The sequence below is a fragment of the Dendrobates tinctorius genome, unplaced genomic scaffold, assembly GCF_039654945.1.
Source record: "Dendrobates tinctorius isolate UK_male_01 unplaced genomic scaffold, ASM3965494v1 ptg000057l, whole genome shotgun sequence".
Taxonomy (NCBI): domain Eukaryota; kingdom Metazoa; phylum Chordata; class Amphibia; order Anura; family Dendrobatidae; genus Dendrobates; species Dendrobates tinctorius.
In genome coordinates, this window is record NW_027361725.1 from 24718098 (window position 1) to 24734814 (window position 16717).

The 16717-nt window shown below is 47.2% G+C and overlaps 2 protein-coding genes across 6 annotated transcripts in view; one reads left to right on the forward strand and one right to left on the reverse strand.

The window, feature by feature from the left end:
- DTD2 (D-aminoacyl-tRNA deacylase 2) overlaps positions 1-11896 on the reverse strand; it is a 36018-nt gene extending 24122 nt beyond the window's left edge. Inside the window, exon 1 of the mRNA XM_073577837.1 lies at positions 11758-11896. The gene's annotated coding sequence lies outside the window, so the exon portion shown is untranslated. The remainder of the gene's footprint in view (positions 1-11757) is intronic.
- The window catches only part of NUBPL (NUBP iron-sulfur cluster assembly factor, mitochondrial), a 54801-nt gene continuing 49851 nt past the window's right edge, over positions 11768-16717 (forward strand). For 2 of the 5 annotated variants that reach the window (XM_073577830.1, XM_073577829.1), the window contains exon 1: positions 11768-11997. In XM_073577830.1, the coding sequence (XP_073433931.1) occupies positions 11890-11997 (108 nt within the window). In that variant the 5' untranslated portion in view covers positions 11768-11889. The remainder of the gene's footprint in view (positions 11998-16717) is intronic. The other 3 variants (XM_073577833.1, XM_073577832.1, XM_073577834.1) reach the window with 2 other exon arrangements.

The window sequence follows — 16717 nt, forward strand, 5'->3', positions numbered from 1 at the left end:
CGGATCCGGCAGAAAACCGGATCCGTCACATCCGGTTTTACAAAACATTTGCCGGATCCGGCATTCCGGCACGACGCCGGATCGCGCCTGACGCCGAAAACCTGATGTGTGAAAGTAGCCTAAGAGTGTGTAATTGACTCACGGTTAGGATTCCACTTATATGCGCCTCCCACTTTATCATTAAAGGGGCTGTTCACTACTAGGACAATACTTTATTAAACTAAGTGTTCAGTCCCGATAAAATAATAAAGCTTATACTCACCTTCCGCGCCGGAGCGGTTCCAGTGGTATCGGCACTCACGCTCCCCGGGCTCTCTTGCGGTTGTTGTGACACGTGACCCTGGCACCCAATCAGCGCTGGCGTCACTGTCTCCGCATTTGGACAAACTGAACATGAAGAGGAAGTCAGGGATCAGCAGCAGCCCGGACTTCCTCTTCATGTTGTTTGTCCGAAGGCAGAGACCGTGACGCCAACGCTGATTGGGTGCCAGGGTCATGTGTCACAACAACCGCAAGAGAGCCCGGGGAGCGTGAGTGCTAGCACAGCTGGAGCGGCTCCGGCGCGTAAGGGGAGTATAAATTTTATTACTTGATCAGGGCCAAACATTTCATTTAAGATGGGGTTGTCCTAGTAGTGGACAACTGCTGTAATACCACTGAGAGAAACAGAAGAAAAAGATGTCGGCACACAATCTCAAGTATGAAAATAGCATGAAAGGACGGACATGTCAAGTGCCGGATTTGTAGGCATAGCGGAATCCTAACAGTGAGAACATTACACATTGTTAGGCTCCCTGCTAAATTATAAAATATCCCCGACCATCCATTCAGTCACCTAAAGAACCTCACGTACCCGAGGAGCTAATTATTATACTTTATAAATGAGACCCCCGAGATTACAAAGCAGAGGAACAGGACAGACAGGCTGAGGTGTCATATTGTATGTGGATTTTCACCGTTCCAATGAGAGGGGTGAAAATAGCTAAATTTGCAGGTAAAATCGGTAGCAAATAGGGAAAAGTAACAGCTTCAGAAGACTCCCATTCACATGCGCTGTCGTATCTTCTGAGCAGATTTACAAATTTGGAGCTAGTTAACTCGGCCAAGGAGACATCAGGAATAAAGCAATAAGTGCTGCAGCCACTAAAAGGGAATCTAACAGCAGGTTGTCTTTTTATACAGTCATATGTAAAAGTTTGGGCACCCCTATTAATGTTAACCTTTTTTCTTTCTAACAATTTTGGTTTTTGCAACAGCTATTTCAGTTTCATATATCTAATAACTGATGGACTCAGTTATATTTCTGGATTCAAATGAGGTTTATTGTACTAACAGAAAATGTGCAATCTGCATTTAAACAAAATTTGACCGGTGCAAAAGTATGGGCACCCTTATCATTTTCTTGATTTGAACACTCCTAACTACTTTTTACTGACTTCCTGAAGCACTAAATTGGTTTTATAACCTCATTGAGCTTTGAACTTCATAGCCAGGTGTATCAAATCATGAGAAAAGGTATTTAAAGTGGCCACTTGCAAGTAGTTCTCCTATTTGATTCTCCTATGAAGAGTGGCATCATGGGCTCCTCAAAACAACTCTCAAATGATCTGAAAACAAAGATTATTCAACATAGCTTTTCAGGGGAAGGATACAAAAAGTTGTCTCAGAGATTTAACCTGTCAGTTTCCACTGTGAGGAACAAAGTAAGGAAATGGAAGAACACAGGTACAGTTCTTGTTAAGCCCAGAAGTGGCAGGCCAAGAAAAATATCAGAAAGGCAGAGAAGAAGAATGGTGAGAACAGTCAAGGACAATCCACAGACCACCTCCAAAGACCTGCAGCATCATCTTGCTGCAGATGGTGTCACTGTGCATCAGTCAACAATACAGCGCATGCATAACGCCTTTTTGTATGACCAAACAACTCAATCTTTGTTTCATCAGTCCACAGGACCTTCTTCCAAAATGTAACTGGCTTGTCCAAATCTGCTTTTGCATACCTCAGGTGACTCTGTTTGTGGCGTGCTTGCAGAAACGGCTTCTTTCGCATAACTCTCCCATACAGCTTCTCCTTGTGCAAAGTGCGCTGTATTGTTGACCGATGCACAGTGACACCATCCGCAGCAAGATGATGCTGCAGGTCTTTGGAGGTGGTCTGTGGATTGTCCTTGACTGTTCTCACCATTCTTCTTCTCTGCCTTTCTGATATTTTTCTTGGCCTGCCACTTCTGGGCTTAACAAGAACTGTACCTGTGTTCTTCCATTTCCTTACTATGTTCCTCACAGTGGAAACTGACTGGTTAAATCTCTGAGACAACTTTTTGTATCCTTCCCCTGAAAAGCTATGTTGAAAAATCTTGGTTTTCAGATCATTTGAGAGTTGTTTTGAGGAGCCCATGATGCCACTCTTCATAGGAGAATCAAATAGGAGAACTACTTGCAAGTGGCCACCTTAAATACCTTTTCTCATGATTTGATACACCTGGCTATGAAGATCAAAGCTCAATGAGGTTACAATACCAATTTAGTGCTTCAGGAAGTCAGTAAAAAGTAGTTAGGAGTGTTCAAATCAAGAAAATGATAAGGGTGCCCATACTTTTGCACCGGTCAAATTTTGTTTAAATGCAGATTGCACATTTTCTGTTAGTACAATAAACCTCATTTGAATCCAGAAATATAACTGAGTCCATCAGTTATTAGATATATGAAACTGAAATACCTGTTGCAAAAACCAAAATTGTTATAAAGAAAAAAGGTTAACATTAATAGGGGTGCCCAAACTTTTACATATGACTGTATGTAATGTAAGAGCAGCACAATGTAGGGACAGAGACCCCGATTCCAGCTGTATCACTTACTGGGCTGCTTGCTGTTTTAATAAAATCAGTGTTTCATCAGCAGGAGATAATCACTAGAGGACTAGATGTCTCGTGCCTTCTAGTCAACTGCTCTGTGTACCTGCACAATATAACTGATTACCAGTGGTGATGAGCGACTGTGCTTGGATAAGGTGTTCCCCGAACATGCTGCACCCAGTATACTGACCCATCACTGGAATCAGGGTCTCTGCCGTTACATCATGCTGCTGTTAGATTATATAGCTAGCACCTGCTGACAGATTCCCTTTAACCATGAGCGTCAGCACGACTCTTGCACATGTCCTACTAATTAGGCCTTGTTCAGATGTCAGTATTTTTTTTATGTGATAAACAGAACAATATCCATCCCATAGACTTGGATGGGGGGCTTCGATCCCTGACTCGAATCAAAAAACATACGACTGATTTTTTTTTACAGTCATGTGAACAGCAACATAGGATATAATGGGTTTGTGTTTTATTATTTAGCGCCACTAATTCTCCGGCGCTTCATAGACACTATCATCTCTGACCCCATTAGGGCTCACAATCACATATAGTCCACGTATGTGCAAAATGGAGGCCTTAAAGGGAATCTGTCACCCATATCTAGTGATATCATGTAACGATATTACTAAATTGTGCGTCCCATAAGGATTCTATTAGGGCTTTTGACTCCCCCCGACCCCGCACCTTTGAGGCATAAATACCTTTTTTAGCTTGGTGATGCATGCAAATCACCACGGTCCGATGGACGTGGCTTAGCGGTCTTCTCCCCCCCACCTCCTCGGCTTGCTTCACGTAATCTTCGTCCGTGAATACCACAGACGCCTTTGGTTTCCGCGCTTGCGCAATGTAAAAGCCCCCGGCGCCGGCGCAGTATGCTTTCCGTTTGCCCAAATGTGGGCGAAGCATAAAATCGCTACTGCGTAAGCGCCGGTATTTTCCAGCGCGGTCTATGCCCCGGAAGTGTGTCCTGCATGTGAAGACTTCCGGGGCATAGACTGCGCTGGAAAATACCGACGCTTGCGCAGTAGCGATTTTATGCTTCGCCCACAGTTGGGCAAAGCATACTGCGCAGGCGCCGGAGGCCTTTACATTGCGCAAGCGCGGAAACCAACGGCGTCTGTGGTATTCACAGACGAAGATTACGTGAAGCAAGCTGAGGAGGTGGGGGAGACCACTAAGCCACGCCCATCGGACCGTGGCGATTTGCATGCATCACCAAAAAGCTAAAAAAGGTATTTATGCCTCAAAAGTGCGGGGTCGGGGGGATCAAAAGCCCAAACAGAATCCTTATAGGCAGGGGCTGGCTGGGCTGGGTGGCAGGGAGGCAAATGCCCCCCGGGCCACTCCCCCAGCAGCTGTGCAGGGCCGGCTGCCTGATGGCCCTGCACAGTAAACTGCGTGTGGCCGTGTCTGCTCAGCAGTGCTGTGATGTGATGCGGCCGCCGGCCAGCAGCAGATAGTGACATGGTCGGCCGTGCACATCACAGTCTGTCTCTCAAGTTGCGGCTGAGACATCAGCATACTCTGAGTGGTACACTGATGTCAGCCACAAGCTCCTGCTGGCCGCGGTCTGCGGCTTATGAGACAGACTGTGATGTGCACGCAGGCGGCGCGATGATGTCCTCGTCTCGCGCCGCTCCAGTTCTCTGCAGGCCAGAAGAGGACACTGACGGAGACCGCGGTGCCAGGAATCAAGATGAGGTGAGTATAAACTTTATTATTTTTATATGAACGGGCTGTGGGGCCATCCTACTATATATATGGGGGGGAAACTGCGGCCATCCTACTGTATATATGGGGGGGGAAACTGCGGCCATCCTACTGTATATATGGGGACTGGGGCCATCCTACTATGTATATGAGTGAACGGGCTATCATCCTTTATATATAAGGAAACTGGGGTCATCCTACTATATATATATGAGGGAAATGGGGCCATCCTACTATATATATGGGGGAACTGGGGCCATCATACTATATACAGGGGAGGGTCTGGGGCTATCATACTATATACAGGGGGTCTGGGGCTATCATACTATATACGTGGGGAAATGGGGCCATCCTACTATATATGTGGGGGAACTGGGGCCATCCTACTATATATGCTGGGGAACTGGGGCCATCCTACTATATATGTGGGGGAACTGGGGCCATCTCACTATATACAAGGGGGGAACTGGGGCCATCATACTATGGCTATGAGGGAACCGGGGTCATCATACTATATATATGGGAGAACTGGGGCCATCTTACTATATAAATGGGGGAACTGGAGCCATTCTACTATATATATATATATATATATATATATATATATATATATAGGGAACTGGGGTCATCATATAAATGGGGTGAGCTGGGGATATCTTACTATATATATGGGGAGAACTGGTGCCTTCACACTATATATATGGAGCTGTGGGATCATCATACTTTATATATGAGGGAACTGGGGTCATCATACTTTATATATATATGGGGGAACTGGGACCATCCTATATACATGGGGAAACTGGGGCCACCAAACTATTTATTTGGTGCAGTGGGGACCATTATACTATATATACAGGGCAGTGGGGCCATCATACTATACAGTTGAAACCAGAAGTTCCCATACACTATATAAAAAGACACATATGACCTAAAACGGGAAAGGTTTATTCTGATTTCATGTCAGATAGAGAAAAACATGCAGATTTGTGTTTTTATCTAATATATAAAGCTCAAAGTGTGTATGTATGTATGTATGTATGTGTGTGTATGTCCGGGATTGGCATCCGCACCGTCACAGCTACAGCCACAAAATTTGGCACAGTCACACGTCTGGACCCCGAGAGCGTCCTAAGCTATGTTGTGAGGCGAAATTTTAACCCTGCGCGTTCCAATTCACCAAACAATTTTGCCCCTATCTACATACTGGGGGGAAAAGTGTGTGCACGTCAAGCCCCGCCCCTCATTGTGATGTCACAATGCCCCTATTTGCATACTGGGGAAGCAGTGTGTGCGTATCAAGCCCCGCCCCTCATTATGATGTCACAACGGTTGCCATGGCGACGCTGATGTCATCATAGGTCTCAAGCCCCGCTGCCGCTCATTATGATGTCATAATGGTTGACTATGGGATGGAGGATATGTTTGACGGGTATATGGGCACCGGACTATGGGATGGCGGATATGTATATGGGCACGGGACTATGGGATCGAGGATGTGTGATGGGTATATGGGCATTGAACTATGGGATGGAGGATATGTATGATGGGTATATGGGCACGGGAATATGAGATGAAGGATGTGTGATGGGTATATGGGCATTCGACTATGGGATGGCGAATATGTATAATGGGTATATGGGCACGGGACTATGGGATGGAGGATATGTATGCTGGGTATATAGGCACGGGACTATGGGATGGAGGATATGTAAGATGGGTATATGGGCATGGGACTATGAGATGAAGGATGTATGATGGATATATGGACACTCGACTATGGGATGGAGGATATGCATGACAGGTATATGGGCACGGGACTATGGGATGGAGAATATGTATGATGGGTATATGGGCACGGGACTATGGGATGGAGGATATGTATAATGGGTATATAGGCACGGGACTATGGGATGGAGGATATGTATGATGGGTATATGGGCATGGGACTATGAGATGAAGGATGTATGATGGGTATATGGGCACTCGACTATGGGATGGAGGATATGTATGATTGGTATATGGGCATGGGCCTATGGGATCGTGGATATGTATGATGGGTATATGGGCATGGGACTATGGGATGGAGGATAATTATAATTTGTTATAACTAACCACAGTTAGTTACTATGCCCGGGCAGCGCCGGGCTCTTCAGCTAGTACAGTATATAGTGGATGTAAACGTCTGGTTTCAACTGTATATACAAAGGGGGCAGTGGGGACTTTCATACTATATACAGGGAGCCGTGGGGACCTTCATACTATATATAGGGGCAGGGGGACCTTCATGCTGTATATAGGGGCAGTAGGGACCATCATAATATATAGGGGCAATGAGAACAACTTATTTTATATAGGGGCTATGTAGCCATTTTACCATATATAGGGCGATCTGGGGTCCTCAATGTATAATAAAGGGCTTTGGGGACCATCGTATTGTGTTTTGTGGTATGTAGGACCATCATTCTGTATATTCAGAGCTTTGTGGGTACTGAGAGGACATTATTTCTTAGAAATGGGGACATTATTACCGTAGTTAGTGATAGGGGCATTCAGGTTCCATTATTTTTTCTTAGGGCTCGGTTCTGCTCCCATATCTCTGTAGTAAGCTTGGTTCTGCTCCCATATCTCTGTAGTAAGCTCCGTTCTGCTCCCATATCTCTGTAGTAAGCTCCGTTTTGCTCCTATATTTCTGTAGTAAGCTCAGTTCTGCTCCCATATCTCTGTAGTTGGCTCGGATCTGTTCCCATATCTCTGTAGTAAGCTTGGTTCTGATCCCATATCTCTGTAGTGAGCTCGGTTCTGCTGTCATATCTTTGTAGTAAGCTCTTTTCTGCTCCCATATCTCTATAGTAAGCTTGGTTCTGCTCCCATATCTCTGTAGTAAGCTTGGTTCTGCTCCCATATCTCTGTAGTAAGCTTGGTTCTGCTCCTATATCTCTGTAGTAAGCTTGGTTCTGCTCCCATATCTCTGTAGTAAGCTTGATTCTGCTCCAAACCTCTGTAGATAGCTCGGTTCTGCTCCCTTATCTTTGTAGTAAGCTTGGTTCTGCTCCCATACCGCTGTAGTAATCTCGGTTCTGCTCTTATATCTCTGTAGTAAGCTCGGTTTTGCGCCCATATATCTGTATTATGCTCCTTTCTGCTCCCATATCTTTGTAGCATTCTCCATTCTGATCTATATCTCCGCACTAAGCTTGGTTCTGCTCCCATATCTTTGTAGTAAGCTCGGTTCTGCTCACATGTCTCTGTAGTAAGCTCGGTTCTGCTGCCATGTCTTTGTAGCAAGCTCGGTTCTGCTCCCATATCTCTGTAGTAAGCTCGGTTCTGCTCCCATATCTCTGTAGTAAGCTCGGTACTGCTCCCATATCTCTGTAGTAAGCTCGGTTCTGCTCCCATATCTCTGTAGTAAGCTCGGTTCTGCTCCCATATCTCTGTAGTAAGCTCGGTTCTGCTCCCATATCTCTGTAGTAAGCTCGGTTCTGTTCCCATATCTCTATAGTAAGATCCGCTCTGCTCCCATATCTCTGTAGTAAGCTCCTTTCTGTTCCCATATCTCTATAGTAAGCTCCATTCTTTTCCCATATCTCTGTAGTAAGCTCGGTTCTGCTCCCATATCTCTGTAGTAAGCTCCTTTCTGTTCCTATATCTCTGTAGCAAGCTCCGTTTTGCTCCTATATTTCTGTAGTAAGCTCCGCTCTACTCCCATACCTCTGTAGTAAGCTCGGTTCTGCTCCCATATCTCTGTAGTAAGCTCCTTTCTGTTCCCATATCTCTATAGTAAGCTCCGCTCTGCTCCCATATCTCTGTAGTAAGCTCGGTTCTGCTCCCATATCTCTGTAGTAAGCTCGGTTCTGCTCCCATATTTCTGTAGTAAGCTCCGTTTTGCTCCTATATTTCTGTAGTAAGCTCCGCTCTACTCCCATATCTCTGTAGTAAGCTCGGTTCTGCTCCAATATCTCTGTAGTAAGCTCCTTTCTGTTCCCATATCTCTATAGTAAGCTCCACTCTGCTCCCATATCTCTGTAGTAAGCTCGGTTCTGCTCCCATATCTCGGTAGTAAGCTCCGTTCTGCTCCCATAGCTCTGTAATAAGCTCGGTTCTGCTCCCATATTTCTGTAGTAAGCTCCGTTTTGCTCCCATATTTCTGTAGTAAGCTCCGTTTTGCTCCCATATCTCTGTAGTAAGCTCGGTTCTGCTCCCATATCTCTGTAGTAAGCTCCGTTTTGCTCCTATATTTCTGTAGTAAGCTCCGCTCTACTCCCAAATCTCTGTAGTAAGCTCCGTTCTGCTCCCATATCTCTCTGGTAAGCTCGGTTCTGCTCCCATATCTCTGTAGTAAGCTCCATTCTTTTCCCATATCTCTGTAGTAAGCTCTGTTGTGCTCCCATATCTCTGTAGTAAGCTCGGTTCTGCTCCCATATCTCTGGAGTAAGCTCGGTTCTGCTCCCATATCTCTGGAGTAAGCTCCTTTCTGTTCCCATATCTCTGTAATAAGCTTGGTTCTGCTCCCATATCTCTGTAGTAAGCTCGGTTCTGCTCCCATATCTCTGTAGTAAGCTCCTTTCTGTTCCCATATCTCTATAGTAAGCTCCATTCTTTTCCCATATCTCTGTAGTAAGCTTAGTTCTGCTCCCATATTTCTGTAGTAAGCTCCGTTTTGCTCCTATATTTCTGTAGTAAGCTCCGCTCTACTCCCAAATCTCTGTAGTAAGCTCCGTTCTGCTCCCTTATCTCTCTGGTAAGCTCGGTTCTGCTCCCATATCTCTGTAGTAAGCTCCATTCTTTTCCCATATCTCTGTAGTAAGCTCTGTTGTGCTCCCATATCTCTGTAGTAAGCTCGGTTCTGCTCCCATATCTCTGGAGTAAGCTCGGTTCTGCTCCCATATCTCTGGAGTAAGCTCCTTTCTGTTCCCATATCTCTGTAATAAGCTTGGTTCTGCTCCCATATCTCTGTAGTAAGCTCGGTTCTGCTCCCATATCTCTGTAGTAAGCTCCTTTCTGTTCCCATATCTCTATAGTAAGCTCCATTCTTTTCCCATATCTCTGTAGTAAGCTCGGTTCTGCTCCCATATCTCTGTAGTAAGCTCCGTTTTGCTCCTATATTTCTGTAGTAAGCTCCGCTCTACTCCCAAATCTCTGTAGTAAGCTCCGTTCTGATCCCTTATCTCTCTGGTAAGCTCGGTTCTGCTCCCATATCTCTGTAGTAAGCTCCATTCTTTTCCCATATCTCTGTAGTAAGCTCTGTTGTGCTCCCATATCTCTGTAGTAAGCTCGGTTCTGCTCCCATATCTCTGGAGTAAGCTCCTTTCTGTTCCCATATCTCTGTAGATTGCTCTTTTCTGCTCCCATTTCTCTCTAGTAAGCTCGGTTCTGCACCCATAGCTCTGCAGTAAGCTCGGTTTTGCTCCCATATCTCTGTAGTAAGCTCTGTTGTGCTCACATATCTCTGTAGTAAGCTCGGTTCTGCTCCCATATCTCTGGAGTAAGCTCGGTTCTGCTCCCATATCTCTGGAGTAAGCTCCTTTCTGTTCCCATATCTCTGTAGATAGCTCTTTTCTGCTCCCATATCTCTGTAGTAAGCTTGGTTTTGCTCCCATATCTCTGTAGTAAGCTCCATTCTTTTCCCATATCTCTGTAATAAGCTCCTTTCTGTTCCCATATCTCTGTAGATAGCTCTTTTCTGCTCCCATTTCTCTCTAGTAAGCTCGGTTCTGCACCCATATCTCTGTAGTAAGCCTGGTTTTGCTCCCATATCTCTGTAGTAAGCTCGGGTCTGCACCCATATCTCTGTAGTAAGCTCCATTCTTTTCCCATATCTCTGTAGTAAGCTTGTTTCTGCTCCCATATCGCTGTAGTAAGCTCGTTTCTGCTCCCTTATCTCTGTAGTAAGCTCTGTTCTGCTCCCATATCTCTGGAGTAAGCTCGGTTCTGCTCCCATATCTCTGGAGTAAGCTTTCTGTTCCCATATCTCTGTAATAAGCTTGGTTCTGCTCCCATATCTCTGTAGTAAGCTCGGTTCTGCACCCATATCTCTGTAGTAAGCTCTGTTCTGCTCCCATATCTCGGTAGTAAGCTCCATTCTGCTCCCATATCTCTGTAGTAAGCTTGTTTCTGCTCCCATATCGCTGTAGTAAGCTCGTTTCTGCTCCCTTATCTCTGTAGTAAGCTCTGTTCTGCTCCCATATCTCTGTAGTAAGCTCCGCTCTTTTCCCATATCTCTATAGTAAGGTTGTTTCTGCTCCCATATCGCTGTAGTAAGCTCCATTCTTTTCCCATATCTCTGTAGATAGCTCTTTTCTGCTCCCATTTCTCTCTAGTAAGCTCGGTTCTGCACCCATATCTCTGTAGTAAGCTCTGTTCTGCTCCCATATCTCGGTAGTAAGCTCCATTCTGCTCCCATATCTCTGTAGTAAGCTTGTTTCTGCTCCCATATCGCTGTAGTAAGCTCGTTTCTGCTCCCTTATCTCTGTAGTAAGCTCTGTTCTGCTCCCATATCTCTGTAATAAGCTTGGTTCTGCTCCCATATCTCTGTAGTAAGCTCCGTTCTGCTCCCATATCTCTGTAGTAAGCTCCGCTCTTTTCCCATATCTCTGTAGCAAGCGCCAGTCCGTTTCCTTATCTACTTTACAATCTTGGTTCCGGTCTTGTGTCTATGTAGTCAGCTTGCTTCTGTTACAGTATCTATGTAGGCAGCCAGCTTGGTTCTGCTCCCATATATATGCAGCTAGCTCCGTTCTGTTCCCATATCTATGTACCGCCCTGTTTTTAAAGCCTACTATCTCCGCTTCTTTAATGCAGCGGCCAGAGACAAACAGGGCAAAAGTACCGCAACTGGAGGGCCACTGCCTTGTGATTGCCCCCCAGGCTGAAAAGTGCCAGCCAGCCCCTGCTTATGGGACGCACAATTTAGTGATATCATTACATGGTATCACTAAATATGGGTGACAGATTCCCTTTAATGTGAGCGCCAGTGAAGATCTGCATTCAGGCAGCTGCGCTGCAAGGTTACCTGGCTGGCACCATAACCATCAAGCGCAATGATCCTGAAATAATGGCCAGAATCTCACTCCTGGCATAGCGCTCCCTGTGGCACTACAACTCTCAGCAATCCGCCAAAGCTTGCAAATCAGTGATCGTACATAATATCTAGTACTGATGATAATAGCCATCATGTGTACCTGTCACTGCTCCAGCAGCAGCCTGCAGTCACGTGACACTTCCTGCTACGGGCGGCTGTGCCAGCTCAGTGCCGGACAGGAGAGAGGCGTGGAACGCACACTTCCGCTATCGTCTGTTGCTAGGTGACTGTGATGGCGGCCGCCAGGGGCCTAGTGATGTCCGGGCTGAATGCTGTGCGGATCAGGACGCGTTTGCTGCAGGGCCGGCGACATGCTGTGTCTGCGGTCTCCTTCTGCTCGGTGAGTTTCGGGATGTGACCTTGTAGCGGGGACCACCATGTTCCTGGGAGGACTCACGTGTGTCTCCTGTGTACAACATGTGCGCCATTACAAATAAGGTCCAAAGTGCTGTGTGCCCCCAATATAATGGGTGCACTCCTGTGATTGTACATGGTGTGAGGACGGTGGGCTCGTGTATGGGACCCTCCGTGAGACGGGCAGTAAAAGACACGCTTTATTTTGTATAAGTGGCAGTTTTCTCGCTGTGGGCCGCGTCCTGTTGCCAGAAATGCTTTTCTATGTTTTGGCCGTCATTCCATGTACGCATCAGTCATTATTGTATGTACGCGTCGCCCGTCACGCCATGTACGTGTCGGCAATTATTGTATGTACGCGTCGCCCGTGATGCCATGTACGCGTCGCCCGTCACGCCATGTACGCGTCGGCAATTATTGTATGTACGCGTCGCCCGTCACGCCATGTACACGTCGGCAATTATTGTATGTACGCGTCGCCCGTCACGCCATGTACGCGTCGCCCGTGATGCCATGTACGCGTCGGCAATTATTGTATGTACGCGTCGCCCGTCACGCCATGTACACGTCGGCAATTATTGTATGTACGCGTCGCCCGTCACGCCATGTACGCGTCGGCAATTATTGTATGTACGCGTCGCCCGTCACGCCATGTACGCGTCGGCAATTATTGTATGTACGCGTCGCCCGTCACGCCATGTACGCGTCGGCAATTATTGTATGTACGCGTCGCCCGTCACGCCATGTACGCGTCGGCAATTATTGTATGTACGCGTCGCCCGTCACGCCATGTACGCGTCGGCAATTATTGTATGTACGCGTCGCCCGTCACGCCATGTACGCATCAGTCATTATTGTATGTACGTGTCGCCCGTCACGCCATGTACGCGTCGGCAATTATTGTATGTACGTGTCGCCCGTCACGCCATGTACGCGTCGGCAATTATTGTATGTACGCGTCGCCCGTCACGCCATGTACGCGTCGGCAATTATTGTATGTACGCGTCGCCCGTCACGCCATGTACGCGTCGGCAATTATTGTATGTACGCATCGCCCGTCACGCCATGTACGCGTCGGCAATTATTGTATGTACGCGTCGCCCGTCACGCCATGTACGCGTCGGCAATTATTGTATGTACGCGTCGCCCGTGATGCCATGTACGCGTCGGCAATTATTGTATGTACGCGTCGCCCGTGATGCCATGTACGCGTCGGCAATTATTGTATGTACGCGTCGCCCGTGATGCCATGTACGCGTCGGCAATTATTGTATGTACGCGTCGCCCGTGATGCCATGTACGCGTCGGCAATTATTGTATGTACGCGTCGCCCGTCACGCCATGTACGCGTCAGTCATTATTGTATGTACGCGTCGCCCGTCACGCCATGTACGCGTCAGTCATTATTGTATGTACGCGTCGCCCGTGATGCCATGTACGCGTCAGTCATTATTGTATGTACGCGTCGCCCGTGATGCCATGTACGCGTCAGTCATTATTGTATGTACGCGTCGCCCGTGATGCCATGTACGCGTCAGTCATTATTGTATGTACGCGTCGCCCGTGATGCCATGTACGCGTCAGTCATTATTGTATGTACGCGTCGCCCGTGATGCCATGTACGCGTCAGACATTATTGTATGTACGCGTCGCCCGTGATGCCATGTACGCGTCAGTCATTATTGTATGTACGCGTCGCCCGTGATGCCATGTACGCGTCAGTCATTATTGTATGTACGCGTCGCCCGTGATGCCATGTACGCGTCAGTCATTATTGTATGTACGCGTCGCCCGTGATGCCATGTACGCGTCAGTCATTATTGTATGTACGCGTCGCCCGTGATGCCATGTACGCGTCAGTCATTATTGTATGTACGCGTCGCCCGTGATGCCATGTACGCGTCAGTCATTATTGTATGTACGCGTCGCCCGTGATGCCATGTACGCGTCAGTCATTATTGTATGTACGCGTCGCCCGTGATGCCATGTACGCGTCAGTCATTATTGTATGTACGCGTCGCCCGTGATGCCATGTACGCGTCAGTCATTATTGTATGTACGCGTCGCCCGTGATGCCATGTACGCGTCAGTCATTACTGTATGTACGCGTCGCCCGTGATGCCATGTACGCGTCAGTCATTACTGTATGTACGCGTCGCCCGTGATGCCATGTACGCGTCAGTCATTATTGTATGTACGCGTCGCCCGTGATGCCATGTACGCGTCAGTCATTACTGTATGTACGCGTCGCCCGTGATGCCATGTACGCGTCAGTCATTACTGTATGTATGCGTCGCCCGTGATGCCATGTACGCGTCAGTCATTATTGTATGTACGCGTCGCCCGTGATGCCATGTACGCATCAGTCATTATTGTATGTACGCGTCGCCCGTGATGCCATGTACGCGTCGGCCATTATTGTATGTACGCGTCGCCCGTGATGCCATGTACGCGTCGGCCATTATTGTATGTACGCGTCGCCCGTCACGCCATGTACGCGTCGGCCATTACTGTATGTACACGTCGCCCGTCATTCCATGAACGCATCGTCCATTACTGTATGTATTCATCGCCCGTCACACCATGTACGCATCGGCCATTACAGAATGTACGCTTCGCCCGTGATGCCATGTACGCGTCGGCAATTACTGTATGTACGCGTCAGTCATTATTGTATGTACGCTTCGCCCGTGATGCCATGTACGCGTCAGTCATTACTGTATGTACGCGTCGCCCGTGATGCCATGTACGCGTCAGTCATTGTATGTACGCGTCGCCCGTGATGCCATGTACGCATCAGTCATTATTGTATGTACGCGTCGCCCGTGATGCCATGTACGCGTCGGCCATTATTGTATGTACGCGTCGCCCGTCACGCCATGTACGCATCAGTCATTACTGTATGTACGCTTCGCACGTGATGCCATGTACGTGTCGGCCATTACTGTATGTACACGTCGCCCGTCATTCCATGAACGCATCGGCCATTACTGTATGTATTCATCGCCCGTCACACCATGTACGCATCGGCCATTACAGAATGTACGCCTCGCCCGTGATGCCATGTACGCGTCGGCAATTACTGTATGTACGCATCGGCCATTACAGTATGTATGCGTTACCCGTCATTCCATGTACGCGTCGGCCATTACTGTATGTACGCTTCGCCCGTGATGCCATATATGCATTGGCCATTACTGTATGTACACTTCGCCCGTGATGCCATGTACGTATCGGCCATTACAGTATGTATGCGTTGCCCGTCATTCCATGTACGCGTCGGCCATTACTGTATGCACGCGTCGCCCGTCACTCCATGTACGCGTCGCCCATTACTGTATGTATGCTTTGCCCGTGATGCCATGTACGCATCGGCCATTACTGTATGTACGCGTCGCCCGTCACGCCATGTACGCGTTGGCCATTACTGTATGAACGCGTTGGCCGTCATTTCATGTACGCGTTGGCCATTACTGTATGTATTTGTCGCCCATCACACCATGTACGCATCAGCCATTACTGTATGTACGCTTCGCCCGTGGTGCCATGTACGCATCGGCCATTACAGAATGTATGCTTCGCCCGTGTTGCCATGTACGCATCAGCCATTACTGTATGTGCGCATTGGCCATTACAGTATGTATGCGGTGCCCGTCATTCCATGTATGCGTTCGCCATTACTGTATGTACGCTTCGCCCGTGATGACATGTACGTGTCGGCCATGACTGTATGTACGTGTCGCCCGACACTCCATGAGAAACAAAGAAATGGGGGCACCACCGAAAGGATAATTAAGGGGATCCAACCTAGACCTAAATAGTACATATATTTGACAAAAATGAGAGAAATAAATAGGCCATGAGCAGGGGAATCACCCTGAATAGGGCATAGCATACAGTTGTGGCCAAAAGTATTGACACCCCTGCAATTCTGTCAGATAATACTCAGTTTCTTCCTGAAAATGATTGCAAACACAAATTCTTTGGTATTATTATCTTCATTTAATTTGTCTTAAATGAAAAAACACAAAAATAATTGTCCTAAAGCCAAATTGGATATAATTCCACACCAAGCATAAAGAGGGTGGACAAAAGTATTGGCACTGTTCGAAAAATCATGTGATGCTTCTCTAATTTGTGTAATTAACAGCACCTGTAACTTACCTGTGGCACCTAACAGGTGTTGGCAATAACTAAATCACACTTGCAGCCAGTTGACATGGATTAAAGTTGACTCAACCTCTGTCCTGTGTCCTTGTGTGTACCACATTGAGCATGGTGAAAAGAAAGAAGACCAAAGAACTGTCTGAGGACTTGAGAAACCAAATTGTGAGGAAGCATGAGCAATCTCAAGGCTACAAGTCCATCTCCAAAGACCTGAATGTTTCTGTGTCTACCGTGCGCAGTGTCATCAAGAAGTTTAAAGCCCATGGCACTGTGGCTAACCTCCCTAGATGTGGACGGAAAAGAAAAATTGGCAAGAGATTTCAACGCAAGATTGTGCGGATGTTGGATAAAGAACCTCGACTAACATCCAAACAAGTTCAAGTTGCCCTGCAGTCCGAGGGTACAACAGTGTCAACCCGTACTATCCGTCGGCATCTGAATGAAAAGGGACTGTATGGTAGGAGACCCAGGAAGACCCCACTTCTTACCCCGAGACATAAAAAAGCCAGGCTGGAGTTTGCCAAAACTTACCTGAAAAA